Here is a 21,528-nt window from a genome sequence, read left to right as displayed (position 1 = left end):
ACAGGGGCGGGGCGCACGGCGGTCACATGACGCGGCGGCGGCGGCGCCGCCTGACGTCCCGGGGCAGCCCGGCCCATGGCGCCCATGGCCTCGCTGCTGCTCGGCGCCCTCCTGGCGCTGCTCCCGCCCGCCGGAGCGGCCGCCGTGGCGCTCCCCGACTCCTACCAGGACCTGTGCAGGTGGGCGGCCGCTGGGGCGCGATGGGGCGGCTGGAGAAGGGGGTACGGGGAGCGGGGGGTGTATCTTGGTGCCCGTGCCGCTCCTGCCCCCCGCGGGAGCGCAGCAGCGGGACTCGGCAGCGCGGGCCCGGTCGCCCAGGCTATTGGTGGCTCGTCCCGGGGAGCTCCGGGGGAAGCGGCGGGCGCGTGGCCGAGGCTGGCCCGTGGCGAAGGCGCAGCAGGGCCGGGAGCCGGGAGGGGCGGCTGAGGGGCCGGTGCCCTGCGAGAGCTCTCTGCGTGGATCTCCTCAGATACAGGAAATCTGCGGGTGAGAGCGTGAGTGGGCTTGCGCGCTGCAAGGCGCCTGTGGTGGGTCTAGTGTGAAAACCACAAAGTGTTGCTGCTTTAGAAGGGGTGTCACTTGGGAGTTGGCTTCTTGCTAAGGATATCGCCCTGTGCCATTCGCTTGCCTGCGGGTGAGTTAAGAAAGCTCTGGGAAACTTAGCACGTGGGGATGTCACCATTATCCATGTCTTGACTTTTTTTTTACTCCAGTTTCAGCTGTGAATTTAATATAGCACCAATATCTTGCCAGTCTTAATTTCTTAATTCTTTAGACAGAATGTGCAGTGTACATGCGAGGGCACGTTATTTCAGTCAGTGTCACTGCGAAGGCACCGGTGTAGCAGGGTGGATGTAGCACTAAGGGCAGAGGTTGGATCTCTGGAGGCAGTGGGCTGTCCACCTTGCAGAATTTGGGATACGATACTCTTAAATGATGAAAAAAGGGGGGAGAAAAGTGTAGGCTTGTAAGAATAATCCCTGAGGATGGCAAAAATTGGTTTTGTGATTTTGTCTGATGACCACCCTAATTGCAGAATTGAGACAGAAATGAGAAACTGTCGTGTAGCTTTTGGAGGGAATTTAGTTACTCTGATGAGTGTTTTTTGTTGGTCGTGGGTTTTTGGTTTTTTTTCTTGGCTTTTTTGTGTGTCTGTGACTAGAGGAATATTTGAGAGTGCTATGGAGAGACACGCAGTCTCATTTTGGATGCAAATTACTTAGGCTGGTTTCATTTTGTTACTGGCAAGTGGAAATAATTCGCATGTAGCTAGCACAATCAGCAGGTTTCCTTTTAAGATGGACTGCTTCAAAAACATGTATTTGCTGTTGTGCCATGGTGGGGAAAAATCTGCTTTGAAGGATTTATATCCAGTAATCCATAAAGGGTAAAAGAAAAAATAAGAACTTGTGCTCTGATAGGTGGGAAGTCCCCATGGAGTTCAGTGGTGAAGTGTCTTCTTGGGTACAGTTGCGAAAAAACTTTACCAAGTGAGGAATGATGCAGGCAATGCAAACACACTACTGGTGGATTTCTCAGCCAAAAGTTGCCATGTTGGTGTGCAGGACAAGTGCCTGACTACCTGTTTTTGTACTGGCTTAAAACAAGGTTTTTGTTTGTTTTACAGCCGTTAAGAGAACAGTGTCCTGGGTTTTGTGTGCTGTAATAGGGCTGGCGAAACTGCAGCAGCTGTTGCGTCTGGTGTGTGAATGTCAGAAAGTGGGCAAAGAAGGAAATTGCTGGGGATTAGACGAGGCACTGGGTCTCCTTTAAGTAAGAGTAGGAAAGCTATTTTGCAGGGAGGAGGAAAGGTGTCAAAACTGTTTTGCGCAAGAACTGTGGCATGAAGCTACTTAAACTTGAGTTGGAGGTTTTCGTTGTTTGTTTTGTGTAGCCTTACTGCTGCTATGCTTGGATGGTCTCGGGAGAGAAGAAAAGCTTTCATTCTCTGAAACTTTGTCTAATGGCATGGCTTCAGTCACTGATTTGGTTATGCTTTCTCCTTTGTTCTTGTGTGCTCCAACAGCTAACTGTGGCTGTCATGTGACTTGCAGTTGGAATTCTTTTTTTATCCTCTGTGTAGAGGTTTCTCCAGGATTGCTGCAGTATGAGTACCTGGAAAAGAGTACAGAGAACTGGGTGGATACAGGAAGTTACTGGCTGATTTGGTCTCTCCCAGTTTTTCTTCTTCCCCTTATATCTTTCATGTTATGATGCAGGAAAAATTCTGGAATTAGAGTTAATTTTGTGACATGTTATTTAAGTCAATCTACTTCAAAAGAAATCTTGGCAGTTTGGGTTCACCTTCTGCATAACACTGCAAAAGTTGGAGTGTATTTTTCCTTTCTTTCTAAAAAAAATGCAGAATGTGGTTTGAGTGCGATGGTAGAACAACAAATACAAACTGCCTCCTCTGTGGGCTGTTTTGCCTGAAAATCTATACTGGATAAGAGGTGATTTAATGACTAGTGATGTTTTTGCCCCCTTGCAAGGATAGGACCTGGTGCGTAACTTCAATGATTTTTAGACTTACGGATGTAAGGGAATCTCAAACTTCTGTACAACACAGGATTGCTGTTACACAGACTTCAAATTTTGGGGTTGTAAGTCAATTCTATTTTATGTTAAATGTGTAGTTTTTAGTAACACATCTCCTACAGCTGACTGTACCTAAACTTCTGTTCATTCAAAAGACTGTATTTTTAGCCTTTGTTGTGAAACCGCAGCTGTGCTCATCTGTGCTGCTTGAAACCCCAAGCTTGGCCTTGGTGAAGAAGCACATGCTGAGTACAGAGAGGTGACCTTTGGGTGCATTCATTCAGCTCTATTGAATGCTTTGACATATTTAAGTCGGAGAGGTCATAAATAAGATATTACTGGACTTACATACTGATGTGTTTGGTTGTGTTATGTGCCTGGGAAGCTGTCATTGTAATGTCTGAATGTGATTACTCAGCACATGAGCCACCTCCTATAGTCTTAGGTACTTAAACTTCAGATTTCTAGCCCTTTTCCTAAGCATTCTGTGAAATGGTATAGTAGATGTGGTTTAGAGTGCAGCATGAAAGACCAAATGTCTTCTGGATGCAAAAAGCAGAAGAGCTTGTTGTGTAGCTGTCAGGCTGTCATGCATGATGCACGCACAAGAAAACTTGCCTGAAGATACACAGTGTGCATGGTAGCTGGAAAAGGAGACGGGTGAGCTAGAGCAGAATTATGCATGGGTAGGGATGCATTAAAAAGCTCTTGAGGCGTAGTGATGTCTGTACTTTGTGCCATTCAAGCTCTCATTTTCTGTAAGGAAAGCTTGCTTTGACATAGAGATTTCTTTACTGTACACATTTGTGTGAAAAGAGTAGTCACATCTAATAGTGATTTCTGTGGCAAATGAGCTTCAAGCTTCAAATTAAGTGGCTATTCTGGAAATTGTTCCTGATTTTGTCTGCCTGAGACTCTGCTGGTTGAAACTGCTGGTAAAGAGCTTTGGATACTCGTTTAATCTCTGCAGTTTTGTGATAGCTGAGAAGCATCTGGGCGCAAAATCGTGCGGATACATAATCACATGTGGATGTGCTTTCCAGCTCTGTGGTTGTAGGTTGCCTTGTCTCTCTGCCAGGTCGTCTGTGTAACACCCCCTCAGCAAAATGAGCTATTTCAGTGTGTTCCCCTGAGAGGAAACACATGATTCTTTGCGACTGTGCTTTACAGCCATTTGGAGTAGGGTGCACTGTTCTTCCCAGCAGTCATCCCTTGGGTAATAGTTTGAGAGCCAAAAAGCTTGAACTGGTGTTGGAGATTGGTGGCAGTAGTCTCTCTGGTGCTCTGCTGATTGGAAGTGGTTCCCTAGCGCTCAGGCCTCAAAGTGGCTCTGGTGTTGGGATGCACTTGCTGTGACAGGAGTTAGCCTTCTGCACCTTGCTTAACTTCTGTGCCTCAGCTTCTCATCACATAGTAAACTAGGCTCTCTTTTCCATTTCTCATGTTATTTTTTTCATATTGCTTCTTTGATTTGCTAAAAAAAGCAGAGCTCTCATTTGATGTTGCAGCTTGCTGAGAACTAGATTAATTTTCTTTTTCATGTAATTGCTTCAGTGTCTCAAGAACAATGCTAGGTAGCTGAAAAGGCTGACTTGCAGGTAGGGTTATCCCAAATAACTCGTTTCGACCTTGCTTGCACAACTGCTTTAGACAGTGGTCTGAGCTGGCCCTGCCTCCTTCTGTGCCTCCTGCTGCTGGTGCATGGCCAGAAACCGCTGTGAGACAGACAGGGAACTGGCCAGGCTCAGTACCCCCTCCATGGACATGCACCTGTTGTTTTTGCTGAGTTAATTTTGAGAGAGTACAGTCCCTGGGCCCAGCTTGTGTCAGGTGCTTGGGCCAGCAACACTGGCAGGAGACAGGAGAGCCTGCCCTGGGGGGATTAATGTGGGTGTATGTTTCATCCCTTAATTGTGGGCTAGTTCACACTTGGGTTTATCAGAAAACAAGTGTCATGTTGTGCTTTCAGCAAAAATAACTGTTTGACAGTTTTATTCAGGGCAGACAGCATGTTTGAGCCCTGACCTTGAACTGCTCCAGAAATGGCTGTTTGAATGGTTTAATCTGTGAGATGGCATCTGTACTGAGCCCCCTGGATCAGAGGATGCATCACACCCCACCCCACAATCATGGCTGTTGCTTTTAAAAGGTGCTGATATAACAGCTCCCTAAACTAGCTCAACTGCATTGAAGCAGGATACCTTAAGCCCTTCAAACAAGATAACTTCGTCTGGCCCTGGCAAAGGGATGATTGCATCAGGCATCACCACTGGTGGAGGTGAGTGCTGAGGAGGCTGGAGGAAGCCAGTCCATGTGACTCGCATGGTCAGGATGGGCAGTGTGGCTGCCAACAGATTGTTTCCATTATGGATTGCAGTACAGAGGTCAGCGTGTATCTTACTGGAAAGTAGAGCACTTGCAACTTGAAACTATTCCCAGGTACTGATTTAATGCCTGGAGTCTTACTTGTGTGACAAATAATTCTTGCTTTTACTGTGAAAGTACTTTGCATCTCTCTGAGAACAGCTGCTTAGGCTACATCTGGGCTGCTGTTACTCGCAATGAATAAATTCCACCTTGCTCCTCCCACATATTAGAAAAAAAATAGAAGTCTCTAACATCCATGAAAGTAATACTACTCTGAAACTGCACTAGATTTTCACTTCTGTGTACCCCTGAAGTTGTGGTTTGGAACATGATTGAACATTGGAATTCATATTTCTTTTGTGCAGACTGTTTTGAAGGATTCCTCAACCTTCCCTGTCATGGGGCCTGTTACAGAGCAGAGGGAAGGTCTGGTTTCAGTGGCTGCTTTGCTTCTGTTCTGTAAGCTGCACATCTTGTTTCTGTTTTGATTCTGGCCTGTGGGTGAACTGACTTGAAGATGCTGATTTCCTATATTTCATAACATGGAACTGGGAAAGCAAAACCTTAATCTCTGAGTGATAATTCTGTTGTATGAAGGACCTAAATTCTTGTTCCATTCACAAATAGTTTTTAACTTGCAAGGTCTCTATAAAAACCAATAACACACTGAAGAATGCGCCAGCTTGATCAAAAATGTTGTGCCTTAGTATTGTTACCTTTTTGTTATCTTCCAAAACCAGTCAAAGAAAAGAGTACTGAAGCCCTTCAGAAATTTTCAGTTCTCAATTTGAGAAATGCTAACTTTCTGGGGCTTCATTGTGAAGAAATTTGGTTTGGATTGAAATGCATTTTCTCCTAGATGTACAACCAGTTTTGGTTTTAATCTCTTGCTGTTTTCAGAGCCTTTGAAGATAGTCAGGTTCTTCTAACTTCTTTTTTTGTGTGTTGAGAAGCTTTATTCTGTTGCTGAACTTCCGTTATTCTGCACCAGAGCTAAATCCTCATCATCTTCTGCATTGATATTGCCTTTATCCTCTTCAGAAATGCAACAGACTAGCTGAGAGAACGAATCAACATGATTGTAAAAGGTCAGGTCTGCCTGCTTATCAGGAAAGAATAACGGCAAGTGTTTGTCTAGGATTGAGACACAGTCCTTGAATACATACTTTTATTGATGATTTGGGTTTGACTCAATACCTGGCAAGTTATTTTTGACCCTTATATTAGGATATAAAGCCTCGAATATAATATTATGCTAACGTATAAAGATTTTCTTTGTTTTTTTCAGTTCACAGAGAATGCTCTTGTATTTGTCCCTAACTTGTTCCAGCCATCAGCAGACTGAATTGAACACGGCTGCTGTAGTACAGGGAATCCAAGAGCCCCATAGTCAGTAATGAAAATGGAAAAGTATGTGCTATCTTACTGCTTGCTCTTGATTAGTTATGGGATGCACTGGGTTTGAGAGGAATTCTCAGAGGATTTGAAATTTAAAATAAAGTAAATGAACTGTTGTTGCCCCTTTCTCATCCAAGGACTGGAGCTCAGAGCTGAATAGGAATGGTTTCTCCTCCTGGGGAGACCTGGTGTACGATTATGCTGAGTGGTGCAACACATATGACCTAGTGATTAAGGCAAACAAACCTGATGGGTGAAGCTTATCAACTGAGATTTGTACATTAAGACAAATGCATCTGTGGGTCAGATAAGTGCACTAAATTTTATGTGAGTTCTAAATAACAGGAATGCCTAATAAGTCACTGTGGTGTCCTCAATTTCCTGATGTGTTGATGAGTGTGTATTAATCCTACTGAAGCTTTCACTTGGAATAGAAAGGCAGCTGGGGAATCTGTTATGTTGGAAAAAACAAGTGTCCAGAAGATGCAGGCTGCTGCCAGTGCCAGAAGAGGGATAGCTGAGCCAAGGTGACAGCAAACCTTTATTGAGTTGTCCTTTTTTAACAGAGCTTGACCAGAGAGCCCTGATAGTAAGCCAGGCTGTCTAAAGAGCTCCTGGCTCTAAACTAGATGACCTGGGCCTGCCTCAAAACTGAGCAGTGCTGTGTCATGCAACTGACCACATTTCACTGCAGTCATACTGTCTGCTGTGAGGGGAAAGGAATCCTTGCTCTGCCTCTGAACTGTGCTGCATTTGATTTTTTTTTTTGCTGTTACTCAGATTTATTCCCAGTTGTATTTAACCTGAGCTTCGTGCTCCTTTCCCAGTTTTTAGATAGCTGTTTTTCTGATAGGCCTGTAGCTAGGCAGTGTGATCTTTCACTGAGTGTCTTGAGGATAGCTCTTCTTGGTTTCCAGCTGTTGACATATATGTAATGCCTAAAGGTGCAGCTGGGCCCTAATAAGCACTGTTAGCATCTTTTGGTCTGAATACTGTAAGGCTTTCAACCCTAATTTTGACCCTGAGGCCGGGGGACTCTACTGCTCTATTCCACTTAGACGTAGCACTTCTGCCACTGTTGTTGGGCAGAGCACTAAGGTGCATTAGTGTCCAGCCTACCAAAGTCATCTGAGAAATTTATCGGGCTGTCAAGGCTAACATATCAGAGGTGATGATCCTTAGTCAGGGTGGCCTTCACAGAGATTTGAAGGGATGGGATGGGTGAAGAATGGGTAATTGGGTGTTCAAGACAGGGAAAATGGACTTGATGTTACATTCCACAAGTGGTTGAATCTGTTCTGCTCTTAGTCTCAACAAAATAGCATTCTGGCATTTACAAATATAGAACACAAATAGGAATTTAAGTTAGTGGTGCTCTTAGCCTTTAACTTGGGACTGGTATCTAGATAGGACGCAATTCAGACAACTTTAATACCAACTGACAGGCATTTTTGTCTTTTCAGTTACACTTGGGAAGCAATTGATGCCGACAAAGAGGTGCTTTATAAAATAAATTTCTGTTCTGGTGTTGAAGAGTGTGGAAGGACAAGTGCAGTCTGTGCATATGACATCAAGAAGAATACCCATCTGTCTGTAGGTAAGTAAACAAGTGTCTTGTAGGTAGTTCAGAGGCATGTTAATGGATGTTCTTACAACTATTGCAAAGTCTGATGTGTTAGGAAAGATTTCCCTCCATTGCCCCCCACCTCCCCACCCCCCAGAACTGTGTAAAACTTCGTTTTGTTGCAGATTTACTAGGGAGACTTGGTAAAACATGATCTGATGGTAGATAATGACTTTATGGGACAGTGAAATGTATCTTATGCTCTAGTTAACTGTAATCTAGTGTGAAAGTATGCAAGGCTACCTCCGGTACAGTAAGTGCATCTACCTGTGGCAGGTATGGACTGTGCACAGCTTTGTAAATACTGAACACAGGACAGAGATTGAGTTACAGCTCTAAATTATACTCAGCCTAGCCTGATGTAATGTCAGGTCTTTGTTCAGAGGCAGGTTACGCTTTGTAATGCAGTCTTGAGTGTATTGCCAAGTGTCTGGGGTGTCATCTCCAAGTTGTTCCACACAGAAAGGAAGCTAATTACATGCAGTTCTCTGGTTGTGGTTACACTTGTGAAATCTGGTGTCAGCTTCAGTAGTTCACAGATGTCCTTGGTATTCTGAGGAGAGGCGGATTTGTGCATGCTGATCTAAATATGAAACTGGCGTATGCCTATACATGTACACGTGATTTCATCAGTCAGAAGCACCTTGTCCTCTGAACAGTATTTTTTCATGAGTTCATGTGATTTATTTTCATGGATGTTTGTCACTTTCAAGGTTGCTTTTGTGTTTTGGCTGAGACAATAATACGTGAGTACTGTTCAAGAGGCTTTCTCATAGTTTACTGTAACTTCTAATAGAATAAAATAATAGCATTCTGAAGAGCAGTATATCTTCAGACTGCTTCATAGTATCTGCAGATCTGAAGTCTGATTTAACATGCTAGCTAGTCTTGCCAGCCATTGGCAGACAACTCTTAAAAGAAGCTATGATTCTTCACTGAATTGCTTGAGCTTGAACTGCCAGAATAGGGTGAGGAGGAAAGTGTTTCTCATCTGTATGTCAATGCACCAGCAGCTAGTCAGCTTCCATTCTCCCCTCACCTCTCTATTAACAGTAGATATACTTTGGTTTCAGTCTATGATTGATGAGTGCTTTTCAAACAAACTGTTAATGTTGGGACCCAGGCTTACAGAATCACTGAGTGCATGAATAAAGGTATATTCTGGCTCCAGAGTTCTCTGGGATGACTGGTTAGGTTGCTTTTGTATTCAAACTGCAACTGCATGTAGTGTAGCATCTTCTCTGAGCAGTATGGCATGTTAGAGCACTTGATGCTGTTATTCTTGTTGTACATTTTAGGAATGAAACAAATTTTTATTTCCTGCTGATGGGGGTCTCAGCTCATATGCTGTTGAGGCTTCAGTTGCCTGTGGATTAGAAAAGAAAGCAGTATCTGAGCATCTCTTTTAACATGCAGCTTTGGGTGAGACTGGAATGTGGCAGGTGGAGTGAGATTGAGGAAGTCTGTTCTCCACAGGGAAGTGTGAGAACTAGAGGCTTGTGTAGGTTTTGTTCTATACTTCTTGTGGAGAGTGGAAGGGCGAACAGAGCTGGGTGATGACTGAGCAGTATCAAATATTCCTCTGAATGCACACCTTGAGTTCATGAGTGCCTCTGTGCTTCTGAATGGAAGAGCATTTAGCAACAGATATACTGTGGTCTTGCTGAGGCAGTTTGAAATGACTTTCAGAGGTTAAGCCGTGAATCTTGTTCAAGTGGGATATGTTTTTGACCACCCTGCAATAAAGTGCAAAAACAAGGCGAGCAGTTAACATTGTCATCGAATTTTGGTTTTTTCTATTGGTCAAATTATCCAAGTTTTGTTCTTGCTCCTGCCTCTAAATGCCTTGAAGCTTCATCACCATCACACTGAGTTTAGATCATGCTAATGGGTTATCAAACTTGTTTGTTAAAAAAATAAAAAAAAAACCACCACTCCTAGTGAGAGAAGAGGAATCTCTCTGATCCAGGTCTAGGCAGGTGTAGACTCCTGGTTACCTAAACCAGCTAAACCACATACTTGTCCTCAAGCAATCCAGATGATATGAGGTTACCTGTATGCCAAAGCTGTGGGTCGATGAAGGACATTTATTTGGGGGAAGAAGGGCAGTTTGTCAGCTGATAAATTTTGCTAAGTAGTAAGCTTTTTTCAAATATGGGCTTAATCGGTTCTGTTCTTCATTCTTTCAGAAAAAAAATTCAATGCAAACAATTGTTTTGTGTTTTAAATATTAGCTGTGCAAGGGATGACAGCTGTAGGACTGTTTGTTGCTCCCAGCTTTGAGGGGTGTTAAAGCCATATGCTCTGTGGCAGTAATCAGCCTGTATCCCAGGCAAACCTTGTGGCTAATCTTAACTGTGTGTCAGTGACATACCAGGGTTTGCATGGAGACCCCAAAGGCCTCTCCTCTGCACTTTTATTGATTAATCCTAGAAGTTTTCAAGGGTAGACAAATATTTAGTTCATGAACATCAGTGAGGATGGAAATGACATGGTAGTTATTTAACTTTTCAGCTTACCATGATACCTAGTGACTCATGTGCCGTGTACTTGGACAGCTTCTAGAAAATGGAGATAGTACTTTGTGTCTGTTAACCTGATGGTGGAATGCACAGTTTGTCAAGCTGCTGTAGGATGAGTGGACATGAAATGATAGCTGCCACCTAAATGCCTCTTTCTTCTGGACAACTTACTAGAGATCTTCCATGATTGCCTTTTTCCTGCTAAGTAGCTAAACAGATGGAGTCAATGAACAGAAGGTGTTGTGGACAGTGCCTTTGGTACTGATTTAGCACAACTGTGTAATATGAAGTATTTGGTGCTAATTTTTGTGAACAGTACTAGCTGATTTGTAGCATGTTGCTTTGTGGAAACAGCATATCTCTGAAGTCATGAAGAAACATGAGTGATGATTGTAGAGGGAGCTTGATGCTACAGTAAAAGTGATTGCAGCTGTGGAAGGAAGCTGATCGTGTGAGGGGCTGATTTTCCTTGCCCTGTGAGAAAGGGTGTGATGAGGCATGTGCCACTGAAGAGACTTACTAAAACTTTTACCAAGTTCCCAAACTAATTGTAAGCATGCAAGGGGGAAGAGAGCATACGTGTTGGCCTGTAGTAAACAAGGTATACTGGCTGAACTTGTTTTTTCTTGAATATTACTTTTACTGCAGAAATTGGAATCAGCTCAGAAGTGCCTTTAATGCAATGTACTGTGTTTTTAGCACAGGGAGAAGCTAGTGCTTACAGAGCACAAAGTCCTCAGATGCTGCTGCCCTAAGTTCCCTGTTAAATGGGGGCTTGTAGCTGTATACATTTATAACTGGAGAGGTTTTAAATCATGTGCATATTGTTACTGTATACATTTCTTGCCTAGAAAGTTGTGTTGTCTTCCTTCTGCTAATCTGTGGAAGGAAAGAGGACACCTTGGCAGTATCTTCTAAGCAATCGTGTGATAAGTTACACTCTTGCTCTCAAAGCAGTATGAAGCTCTTAGGTTTAAGACAGCTGCATGGCACTTTGGCTAGCATCAGAGCTGGAAGCTGTAGAACCTGAAGATGGCCTTTTGATAACACAGGAAATAAAAAAGGCATAAACCACATGTATCATCTTCCTGCTCAGTTGTTTAACTTCTGTTCTCTAGGCTGTGTTACATGGGTACAGTGTAGTTTTGCTTAAGTGAGGAGGTAGCAGGTTGGGTAAAGTTCCTACAAGTGTATTTAAAAAAAAAAAAATTGGCTTAGGTGCAAAGCTTCTATCTGCAATGCTTACAGATTTGACTTGCTTTCTCCCTAGTATAGACATAAACTAAAATGGAAAAGGGGAAGCTGATCCATGCTCACATTTTACAGCATTGTCTGTAGTTCAAACCAATCTCTTTGCAGAATTAAAATCTACTTCTCAAAACAAAAAACAAAACAAAACAAAAAAAAAAAAAAAAAAACAAAAAACCAGGCTGAAGTTAGCATGTAAGGTCTAAAAGCAGTTGATGTTTAATATTAACCAAAATGGGCTTGAGCAGGAACACTTCAGTGACCTGAGCTGGTGCTCATCATGATTGAAATGTGCTCCACCTTTCCCCTTCACGTCAAGTGTTGGGGAGGAGAACAGTGTACAGTGAGAAAACACTGCCCCTGCTCCTCATGCAGCATGTGAGCTGAGCTAAGGGGGATGGAGGATGTGGGGGATTTGCACTGAGGCAGTGGATCTTTGCTGGGTTTGTCTGCAGAGAGTGCCAGTGTGTTCTTCATTAAGTAGATTAAAGATTAAGTGGAGCCAGCAATGTGCACCTGCAGCCTGGAAAGCCAGCTGTATCAAAAGCAATGTGGCCAGCAGGTTGAGGGAGGTGATTCTGCCCCTCCTTTCCTTCTGGTGAGACTGCACCTGGACTACTGCATTCAGTTTTGGGGTCCTCAGCAAAGGAAGGACATGGACCTGTTGGAGCAGGTCCAGAGGAGGGTAACAGAAATGCTCACAGGGCTCTGGAGCACCTCTCCTATGAAGACAGAGTGAGAGTTGAGGTTGGTTAGCTTGAGGAAGAGAAGACTCCAGAGAGACCTTATTGTAGCATTCCAGTGCTTATAGGAGGCTTATAAGAAAAATGAGGTCTTAGTAGGGCCTGTAGTTACAGGACAAGAGGTGATAATTTTAAACCAAAGGAGGGTAGATTCAGACTAGATATAAGGAATAAAATTCTTTATGATGATGGTGGTGAGGTAGTGGAACACGTTGTCCAGAGAAGTTGCAGATGCCTCATTTTGAAAGTGTTCAAGGTCAGGATGAACAGGGCTCTGAGCAACTGATCAAGTTGAAGATGTCCCTGCTTATTGCAGAGGGGTCCCTTCTAAGCAAAAACCATTGTATGATAGACTCTCTCTCATCTTGTGGTGGTGATATTATTATAAATGGTATAAAGGCTGAGAAACTGATAAATAGAAACTCGTAGGAGGAAGGAGTGAATTGTGATTGAAACTAGTTGGTAACAGCTTTCCTTGTTCCTAAGGAATTGACTGGATTGTAGTAGCACCTGCTGTTGTACTTTTATTTTAAAAAGTGCTTGCTAAAAACCTTCAAGAAAGTATAAGTGTGATTAGGGAGTCAAATGCTATCTTAACTTGGATCTGATCTTCCAAATCAGAAAATCCACAAAGATCTTCACTTGTACTGTCTTCATGTGTACTGGTATGTCTTGTGCTGCTCAGTGGTTGAAACTAGATCCTGTCTGTTGAGCTTCTGTGAAGGTGTTGTATTATAACACCCATTTTTCCCCCACCTTCTCATTTTTAAACCCTAGGTGATTTAGCCTTGCAAAAAGTTTCTGAACGTCTTCTGGAGCTCAACACTACGCGTAACTGCTTGCAACAAGGCAGTGAACACCAAATTCAAAGCAATATTAACTTCCTCTGTGGGAAAACACTGGTAAGTCTAAATAATGTGCTGTTATCTTCAGTGGAAATGACAAGTAGTTCTGACTTGCTTTTTAAAGAGACTTGCTGTACTTTTGGATGTACTGATTACTGAGCTTCACAGCTTAAAGAAGAGCCAGTTACATTTTACTGTTAAGTTAAAGTGATAATTTATTATGGCTTTCAAAATTCAGTCCTGGTAGAAAATTGTTGCAGGTCTGCAGCTTAGCTCTGGTTATAGGCTCTTCTTTGTCTTTAATTGGCACTGTAGTATTTTATTAGCTTAATATGGAGGAATGAGTCAACAGTGTGCAGGGTACCATAACAGTGAGAGCTGTTGTTTAATTGTTGGCTGTGCCTTAGCTGTGAATCTGGCAGAACTGTTTAATAGAATAGTATTGAAGAAAATGACTGACCTCTGTCACGGGGCAGCCTAGTTGACAGCAGTAAGCCTTAGGCTTGGTCTGCGCGTTGTTGAACTAACAGTGCTTATACAGCCAGCTGGGCTTCTGAGGAAATAGTTGTTTGGGAGAATGTGTTTCAAGTGTGATTGGAGATCCCCGAAAAGTTTCTAGGGGCCTGTGTGCATGCAGTTCACTTCAAAGTGCTTTTGGAGTTACACCTTCCACACACTTAACAGATACAGGAACTCACTATGGACTGTGATCGGTTCATGTATTTGTGTATCCGGGAGAAGTATTTATTGGTGCTGCTTTTGGCACTGACAATGCTGTTGCACACCCCTCTTGGAAATTCAGCCAGTTCAAACAAAGTGCCAGTGCAGCAGAGACTTAAATACTTCTTGTTCTGTTTCAGCAGATGACTCTTTAAACTAAGTTAAAAATTATTGCTCAACTTCAAATGTAACACCAGATCATACTGATCTTCAGGCTTCTTCTGGTTAGCTCAGTTCTAATACCTGTTCATCTTGTGACATAGTAAAAGGATTATGTAATAGTGTCTGGAACAACTTGTTTTGTCCCCTTTTATGGCAGGGTTAAGTGAGAGAGGAAATCAGTTTAAGTGTGCTAAACTGCTTCTAGCTGAGGTGGTGGAGGGCAAAGTGAAAAATTGTTGTGTTTTCACTGAGAAACATTCAGTTGAACATCCAGTCCTGAACCATGGTAGAACCCCCATCTTGAAATATATACAAATGTGTATAGCATGTGCCTAAAAAAATAGGCACTTCAAGTCAGGGATATTCTTTCTGTGTAGCAGAAGAGGCTGCTAATCAGTTGTTTCTGTAGGATAAAAGGGAACTGATAAACCATGCATTGCTTCACTGTGTTAATCTATTTATATGCATTTCTATTGGCGTCTTCCTTTCTAGTAAGCAGATGTCACTGGTGCTTCTGCCATTATCAGTTGGCATAGTGAGCAGTTCTAAAAGATGGAATACAGTTACTGCATATTTGGATTGGATATGTTGGTTATTGGTGCATATGCAGACTATGGATTTGGCATCCTGCATCTTCCTGAGTTGCCCAACAAAGCTGTTATATAACGATCGTGCTGTTAACAAGTGCCATTAAGAAACTGTATGCCCTTGTTCTTTGATGTGCTGTATCCTGTTTTTCTCAATCTCTTGAATAAACTTCATAATGTCTACAGATGTAAAATAAAATCAGTCTGTTTTTCAAAGCATTATTTTTTCTTATTTAAAATAGGGTACTCCTGAATTTGTAACAGCAACAGAGTGTGTGCACTATTTTGAATGGAGGACCTTTGTGGCTTGCAAGAAAGACTTGTTTAAACCTGTGAAAGAGGTAATCCATGTACTATCCATGCAGAAGTTACTCTTCACGCACATGACAATTTACTCTAATTACCTGTCCCCCTCCCCAAATTAATCCGAACAACCTCCATAAACCTGTGTTTTTCACAGGTGTGCAAAGCATAAATGTTGGAAGTTGGTGGACCTGAGAATTTTAAAGAACTCTTGAACCTTTTCTGTGCATTGGGTGGTTGTTTATAGTAAAGCTCTTTCAAAAGCTGGAGCAAATGAGTCTAACTTTGGATGCCTCATTTTAATCAGCATCTCTAGCTTTGAGCTTCCAGAAGTAAAAAAGGTTTACCACATACTAACTGGGCTTCGTAAATGCCTGTTCATCACTTCCCCCTATTGTGTAGCATGGTTTGCATGTAATTTTTTTTTTTCTTGTGTTCTAGGTCCCTTGCTATGTGTTTGAAGATCTCAAGAAACATGACTTGAATCCTCTCATCCAAGTTTCAGGACACTACTTGGTGGATGATTCTGATGATGACTCCTTGTTCATAAATGTCTGCAGGGATATAGGTTTGAATGGTTGTTTATGTCACTTGTCAGTGTGTAAATTTCTTGTAACATGGTTCTCCATTGAAGTTGTCCTATGTCCAAAGATCAGTATTTCAAGACTTAGATGATTATTTTGAACTCCCTACTCTCCAAGTATTGAGGTGCTCAGAGATATGTCCCTTCTGGATGTGCAAGTACTGTTAGTACAGTTTAAGTCACTTTTTCTAAGTGGGAGAGGGCAGCTTGTCTTGTATCTGTGTTTGCTGCCAAGTAGGACCAATATTGTTCACAGGGCTTCATGTGCTCCAAGTTTATTCCTTTGGACTCCAGGTTGTTGCCCAGTTCCTGATGAATATTCTGAGGTGCATCTAAGCACTTTTTAGGTGCTTGCCTAAGTACTGGTGCATAGCTAGCACTTCACTCTCTGTTGAGAGCTATATGTATAAGGAGTTAAACCAGAAAAAACACGTATTTGAAACTTGCTGAAAAGGTTAGTTTAGCTGTATACTTCCACTGTGATTTTTACTTAGCAGTTAAATATGTGTTTTGTGCCCCTGCTAAGGGTTTAATGCTTCTAGTTTTAGTGAGAGGTCTATTCTTTTAAACATCTTACCAGTATGAAACTTTTTGCTGACAGCTTTGAATTAGATGGCTAATAAGAAACAAAGAAGGGGATAAAACCTTCCCTGTAAGGGAGTGTTACCCCTGACTTGGTTGTGGGGAAAAAAAGAAATACTTGTCACACTTTTGGAAATTTTCAAAGCCCTGTGTATTCAGCAGCAGTACTAGCAACTAGCTGCAGCTATTTTGTCAGGAAGGATGAATTTGCTGTCCCCAACCAGGGCAGCATGAATTACCGCAAGAACTGCAAGTTTTGTCTTGTCAGTTTTACATTCTAATGTAGCTTGTTTTTTAGAACTATTTTTAGAAGAGCCCACAGATGAAATGGCAAGATACTTCAGGTAGAGCAGGGCTTAGAAACGGAGTCCTATAACTTCTTTTCTATGTGCTATAACCAGGAAGTTCAAGTGGAGAGACCAGAAGGTGCCCTGCTGGCAGTGCTGCTTGCTTGGTACATGATGGTCTGGCATATGATGTTGGCCGTCCAAAGGAGCAGCTGAAGCTTCAAGACAAAGACAGGTATGCAATTTTTGTGGTAGTACTTCTGTGGGCACTTCAGTCATCTGGCCTGGAAACAACACTCTTGGTAACAGATCAGTCTCCTAAAACTTCACATTAATGCCTCTTCAGTGTCGAAGCATTAGCAGAAAACTATTCAAAAATACTGTCAGAGCAGTCTGTCAGGCCATAGCAGGTCAAATTTTCTCCTTTGTTGTGAGAGACTCCTTTTTACAGTACTGCAGAACTCTTAGAAGCTTGGGGTGATTAGTGCTCTCAACCCACAAGCAGTAAGGTAAGATTTGACCCTGTCTGCCTGCTGTCTGAGGGCCCACAGGCTAAATGCATTCAGCTCACTCTACTCCCCAGGAGTACTTTAAAAATTGGGAATAGGAGATGTTAGGTGATAGGGAATAGGAGATGTTAGATAATAGGAAAGGCACAGATGTTGCCTTTCTGTGGTGTGGCTAATCTGAAGCCAGAATGTCACTGCTCTGGGAGCTGTTGTCTTCTGCCTGTTAAACTGCATAGAATAATAATGCATAGCTGGGAAATTGTGGTGATTGTCCTGTTCTCTCATCCAAGTCATCTTGCTGTTTGTCTCTCCCTGTCAGATAATTACCATGTTTTATTCTCCTTCCTCTGCTTCACCTGATCTAACCTAGTTGCCTTGCTCCTGTCAGTTTGCTGATGAGTTTATTTTGCTGTTAATTCTGGGGGCAGAATGGAAAGAGTTTATATGTAGAGAGGTGATAAAGCACAGGACTGTGGCAAAACCGGAGTGGGTACTGCTTTCAAAAGTTGCAAGACCATTTGCCACATTTGCTCTCCAGCAGTGGTTTTTGAGAGCAAAACTGCGATTATCCTGTGTTCCTGTGATTATCAGCTAAATTGTTGCTACAGTATGAGTCACGAGGCATTCAGCATAGTCTAACATAGGGTACCAGAAGATACTGTATTAAGTAATTTTGCTGGGACTATTTTAATTTTTATTTTTAATTAACTCTTAAGATTAATGGAATGAGGATCTCCCTAGAAGTTGCTTTCAGGAGCAGGGCTACTTTGGTATATTCTGTTGGAGTGTCTAGCAAAAATTGAGCATTTCAAGAATATCCTTCTTCTCTAGAGTGTGGTGTCTTAACTGTCTTTTTGCTTTGTTGTTTTCTATTTCTAGGCTTGTATTGAGTTATGAGAGACAATACAAGCATGATGAAGAAAGGCCAGGCTTCTGCCTAGGCCACAATCCTGCAGTGACAATCACTTTTGTTTGCCCATCAAAGAGGGGAGAAGAGGTAACTTCAATGTTTTAGTTTGTGTTAACTGGTTGGTCTTTAACTTTTGTGTTTTATTATTTATTTTTATTCAGACCTGAAGAGAGCGTAAGTATTCCTGACTTGTAGCTTGTGAAGAGTGTGAGATTTTAGATGTACTCTTAAAGTCTTCTAGAACTTAAGAAATAGCAAGAACCTGAATAGAATTTACCCAAGAGTATGTTGTATCTTCTGTTGGTGAATTTGGTTGTCCCTCCTTTACAGGTTCAAGGCTTTTCTCTAAGCATAGGATGGATGTAGTGTAGAGTTAGTCCTGGGCACATTGGCACAGGGCTTTACTTGCTAATGAGCACTCTTCCTCATCAGTCAGGCTGGGCATGCTTATAGCTGTTGCTTGTTACTTGGTTTCTTCATTAATCTGTTCTTCCTCAGGGCAAAAAAAAGGCAAGAGTCTATCACTTACTAAGCAGGCTCATGAATTCTTTTTAAGTATCTGTCGTGCTTTTTAAAATCTGTCGTGTTCAGCAACAACTCAGTTTATGCAGGTCACTGTTTTAGCCTAACTTGAATGCAATGTCATGGTCAGTTCAATGTAATGCTGGGTAATTTCAGCAACCTACACTCCTTGAATTGGGCAGTTGCTATTGCTCTCCCATTTCATATAGTGATGCTTTTCATTGCAGGTTAGTGAAGAGGGAGCTCTTGTCTGGTTAATTTTTGGTTTAATGTCTAGTCCCTCATCTGACCTAGATAAGTACTGCACTTCACTCTCATTGCTGCAGAAATAAACCCAGCTCTTGTCTACTGTCACTTTGTGCTACCTTGCTATAGCTATGCACTCTTGTAGGATGAGTAATATTACTGATGATACTTGTGCCTGTAACTTATCTCATATCTATGTATCTGCCAATTGTTCCAGTGGATGGCAGAAATACAGATTTATGAAACAATTTGAATTTTTAGTGTTTCACTTTAATGTGAGGAAAACCAGGACTATTGCTTCTCCCAGATGTGCAAAAATATATCATGACAGAAAACTCATCTGACAGAAGTGTTGGCTAAAGAGTTCTCAAATATCTATGTTTTTATTTGGATCAAGGGAATCAAAGCTGCTAAAACACCAGTGTCTAAAAGTCTGCTTTGCCTTCAGAGAGCATTTGACCTCTATTTCCTGCATTGAGGACTTCTCTGAGGCAAACACAATCCAAGCTTAGGCCGTTTGGGCTCACATCTTTGCTTTTTCCGACACATTAAGGAAAAGTAGTTTTAAAAGTGGTATTACTTCTGCTGTCCTTCTGCTAATGTCTGATGCTTTACTTCTGCTTACACTTGTAAACTTGTAATAGTTTGCCACATCATTTATAAGACCTGTTTTGTTTCTTCCCAACACCTATTTCTGAGAAGTCAGAAAAAATGTTTGCAAATCTTAAGTAATTTAGAGGTGAAGTAGTTACTGATCTTAGAGGAATGTGATACTGTTGCTTTAAAGATTATATTTCAAGTAATTCTACTTATAATTTAATTTCTCTTTACTTCTGTTTTAGAGTGCAGGTCCCAAACTTACAGCAAAAACAAACTGCCGGTATGAAATAGAGTGGGTTACTGAGTATGCCTGTCACAGGGATTACCTGGAGAGTAAGAACTGTCGTCTGACTAATGAGCAACATGATATCTCCATTGATTTAAGTCCACTTAATCAATTTTCAGGTAAGTTCAGTATTTTTGTGGTTTTTACTCGCCAGTTTTGCTTTTCCTTATTTAGGGACAGAAAAAATGTCCTGTATTTATATTTGGAGCTTCTTGTCTGTCCTGATGTGTGTTAAAACTTTTTATTTTTTTTTTTTTCATTCAGAATATGTCACACCATATTCAGCCAAAGATGACAAAGAGGAGTATTACTATTACTTGAATGTATGTGGGAAAACCACTGCAGGTAACTGCAAGGACAGTACAGGATACATTTCATCTTGCCAAGTAAAACTTTCAAATAACCAGCAAAAAGTGGCAGGAAGATTTGCGAACCAAACCCTAAGGTGTGTAAATGCACTTTAGCCCTGCTAACTGGTCTGATTGGGCTTTGTTTTCTGCTTTCATGTTTACTTACTTGTCATGCAAATCAACAATTGATACAAAATGCAAGCATTTTTGGTCACTATTTTTGTTAGAAAAACTGTAGCAGTATAGCAGGATAGCATTAGCAAACAGAGGAGCCAGTGAGGTTGACAGAGGCCATTGTCTAAACACGAAGACTTCCACTGACTTTGTCCCAGTTGCAGACTGTGCTGCATTGCCCGTTGTCCTCCTCTTTGTGTTTTACATGTAAATCAGTATCAGAAGAAGCTGATTCCCAAGCGGCATATAGGGACAGTAGTTTGCATGAGACTGTAAAGCAAAGATTAATTCATGTGGATATGATCTTCCATTTTGTCTGTGAGAGGTTTGTTGCAGTTATCTTCCAGGAATTATGACTTCCTTCTCTTACAGAGACACAATATACAGTGGGAATAGATATCCCACTATACCTAGGGGAGCTTTAATTTCTATAGAAATTAATGGGAAGTGATCAGAAAAATCAGTGGATGCAAGCCTTCGTTGCTGTGGAAATGTCATTTTTGATGTTGAACTAGCATTCATTCTCCTTTGGAGTGAGACAATTAATAAATGAACAAGAATGTGACTTCTGTTATGTGAAGAACACTGTGTGATTGTCTGACCCAACATTTCTATCTAAAAATGTCTTCTTACTCAGATACTCTGATGGGGATCTCACTTTAATTTATCCGAATGGGGATTCATGTAGTTCCGGCTTTCAAAGAATGACCGTCATAAACTTCGAGTGCAATGAAACAGCAGGTGAGTTTAACAAGCTGTGACAGCTCTGCTCAGGGTTTGACTCCCATGCTTGCTAGTAGACCTTATGTTCAAATGAATGCTTGCTTTGAGCCACAGCTAACACAAGAAATAAATATTGTTACATTAAGCAGTAATTTCGATGGTTAGCAGGATGTGCTATGTAGTAGTGCTGCTAGTCTAAATTTACACTGATGATTGAGAAGATGGAAGTGTAAAAGAGCCTTTTATTCTTAGCCAATGGTAAAAAAAACAAACACAAGTCCTCTGCAGCAAAAGGACTTCTTGTCTTCCTTGCTCACTAGAAACCTCATATCTGTTCATCTGTTTTTCATGTTAAGGTAATGATGGCAGAGGAACTCCAGTATTCACTGGTGAAGTTGACTGCACCTATTTTTTTACTTGGGATACAAAATACGCATGTGTTAAAGAGAAAAAAGATCTCCTTTGCAGAGTTACTGATAAGAGAAAACACTATGACTTGTCACCTCTTATCCGCAGTTCAGGTATGGCAATAAAAACTAGCTTTCAGTTACTTCTACGGTCCTGAGTTTACATGCCCTCTCCAGTGCAATTCTTTAGCTGAACATTAGTCAACTGTTGTTGTTCTTAGTGAATTTCTGGGATGCTGGTGTTTTCTTCCCTCATTCCACACAGACTGAGTGCCTTAGTAGCCATGTCCAC

General features: G+C 41.8%; 1 protein-coding gene across 2 annotated transcripts in view; it reads left to right on the top strand.

The window, feature by feature from the left end:
* The first annotated feature begins 22 nt into the window (after positions 1-22).
* IGF2R (insulin like growth factor 2 receptor) overlaps positions 23-21,528 on the top strand; it is a 55,690-nt gene continuing 34,184 nt past the window's right edge. Inside the window, exons 1-11 of one of the 2 annotated variants that reach the window (XM_068184546.1) lie at positions 23-179; positions 7,767-7,900; positions 13,218-13,342; positions 14,997-15,095; positions 15,499-15,625; positions 16,624-16,744; positions 17,898-18,015; positions 19,539-19,701; positions 19,847-20,027; positions 20,744-20,847; positions 21,186-21,350. In XM_068184546.1, the coding sequence (XP_068040647.1) occupies positions 76-179; positions 7,767-7,900; positions 13,218-13,342; positions 14,997-15,095; positions 15,499-15,625; positions 16,624-16,744; positions 17,898-18,015; positions 19,539-19,701; positions 19,847-20,027; positions 20,744-20,847; positions 21,186-21,350 (1,441 nt within the window). In that variant the 5' untranslated portion in view covers positions 23-75. Of the gene's footprint in view, positions 180-6,292; positions 6,316-7,766; positions 7,901-13,217; positions 13,343-14,996; positions 15,096-15,498; positions 15,626-16,623; positions 16,745-17,897; positions 18,016-19,538; positions 19,702-19,846; positions 20,028-20,743; positions 20,848-21,185; positions 21,351-21,528 lie in introns of those variants that run through there. The other variant, XM_068184547.1, reaches the window with a different exon arrangement.

This window comes from Anomalospiza imberbis, chromosome 3 (genome assembly GCF_031753505.1).
Source record: "Anomalospiza imberbis isolate Cuckoo-Finch-1a 21T00152 chromosome 3, ASM3175350v1, whole genome shotgun sequence".
NCBI classification, from domain to species: domain Eukaryota; kingdom Metazoa; phylum Chordata; class Aves; order Passeriformes; family Viduidae; genus Anomalospiza; species Anomalospiza imberbis.
The sequence above is the reverse complement of the archived record's forward strand: the minus strand, read 5'-3'. Positions and strand labels throughout refer to the sequence as shown.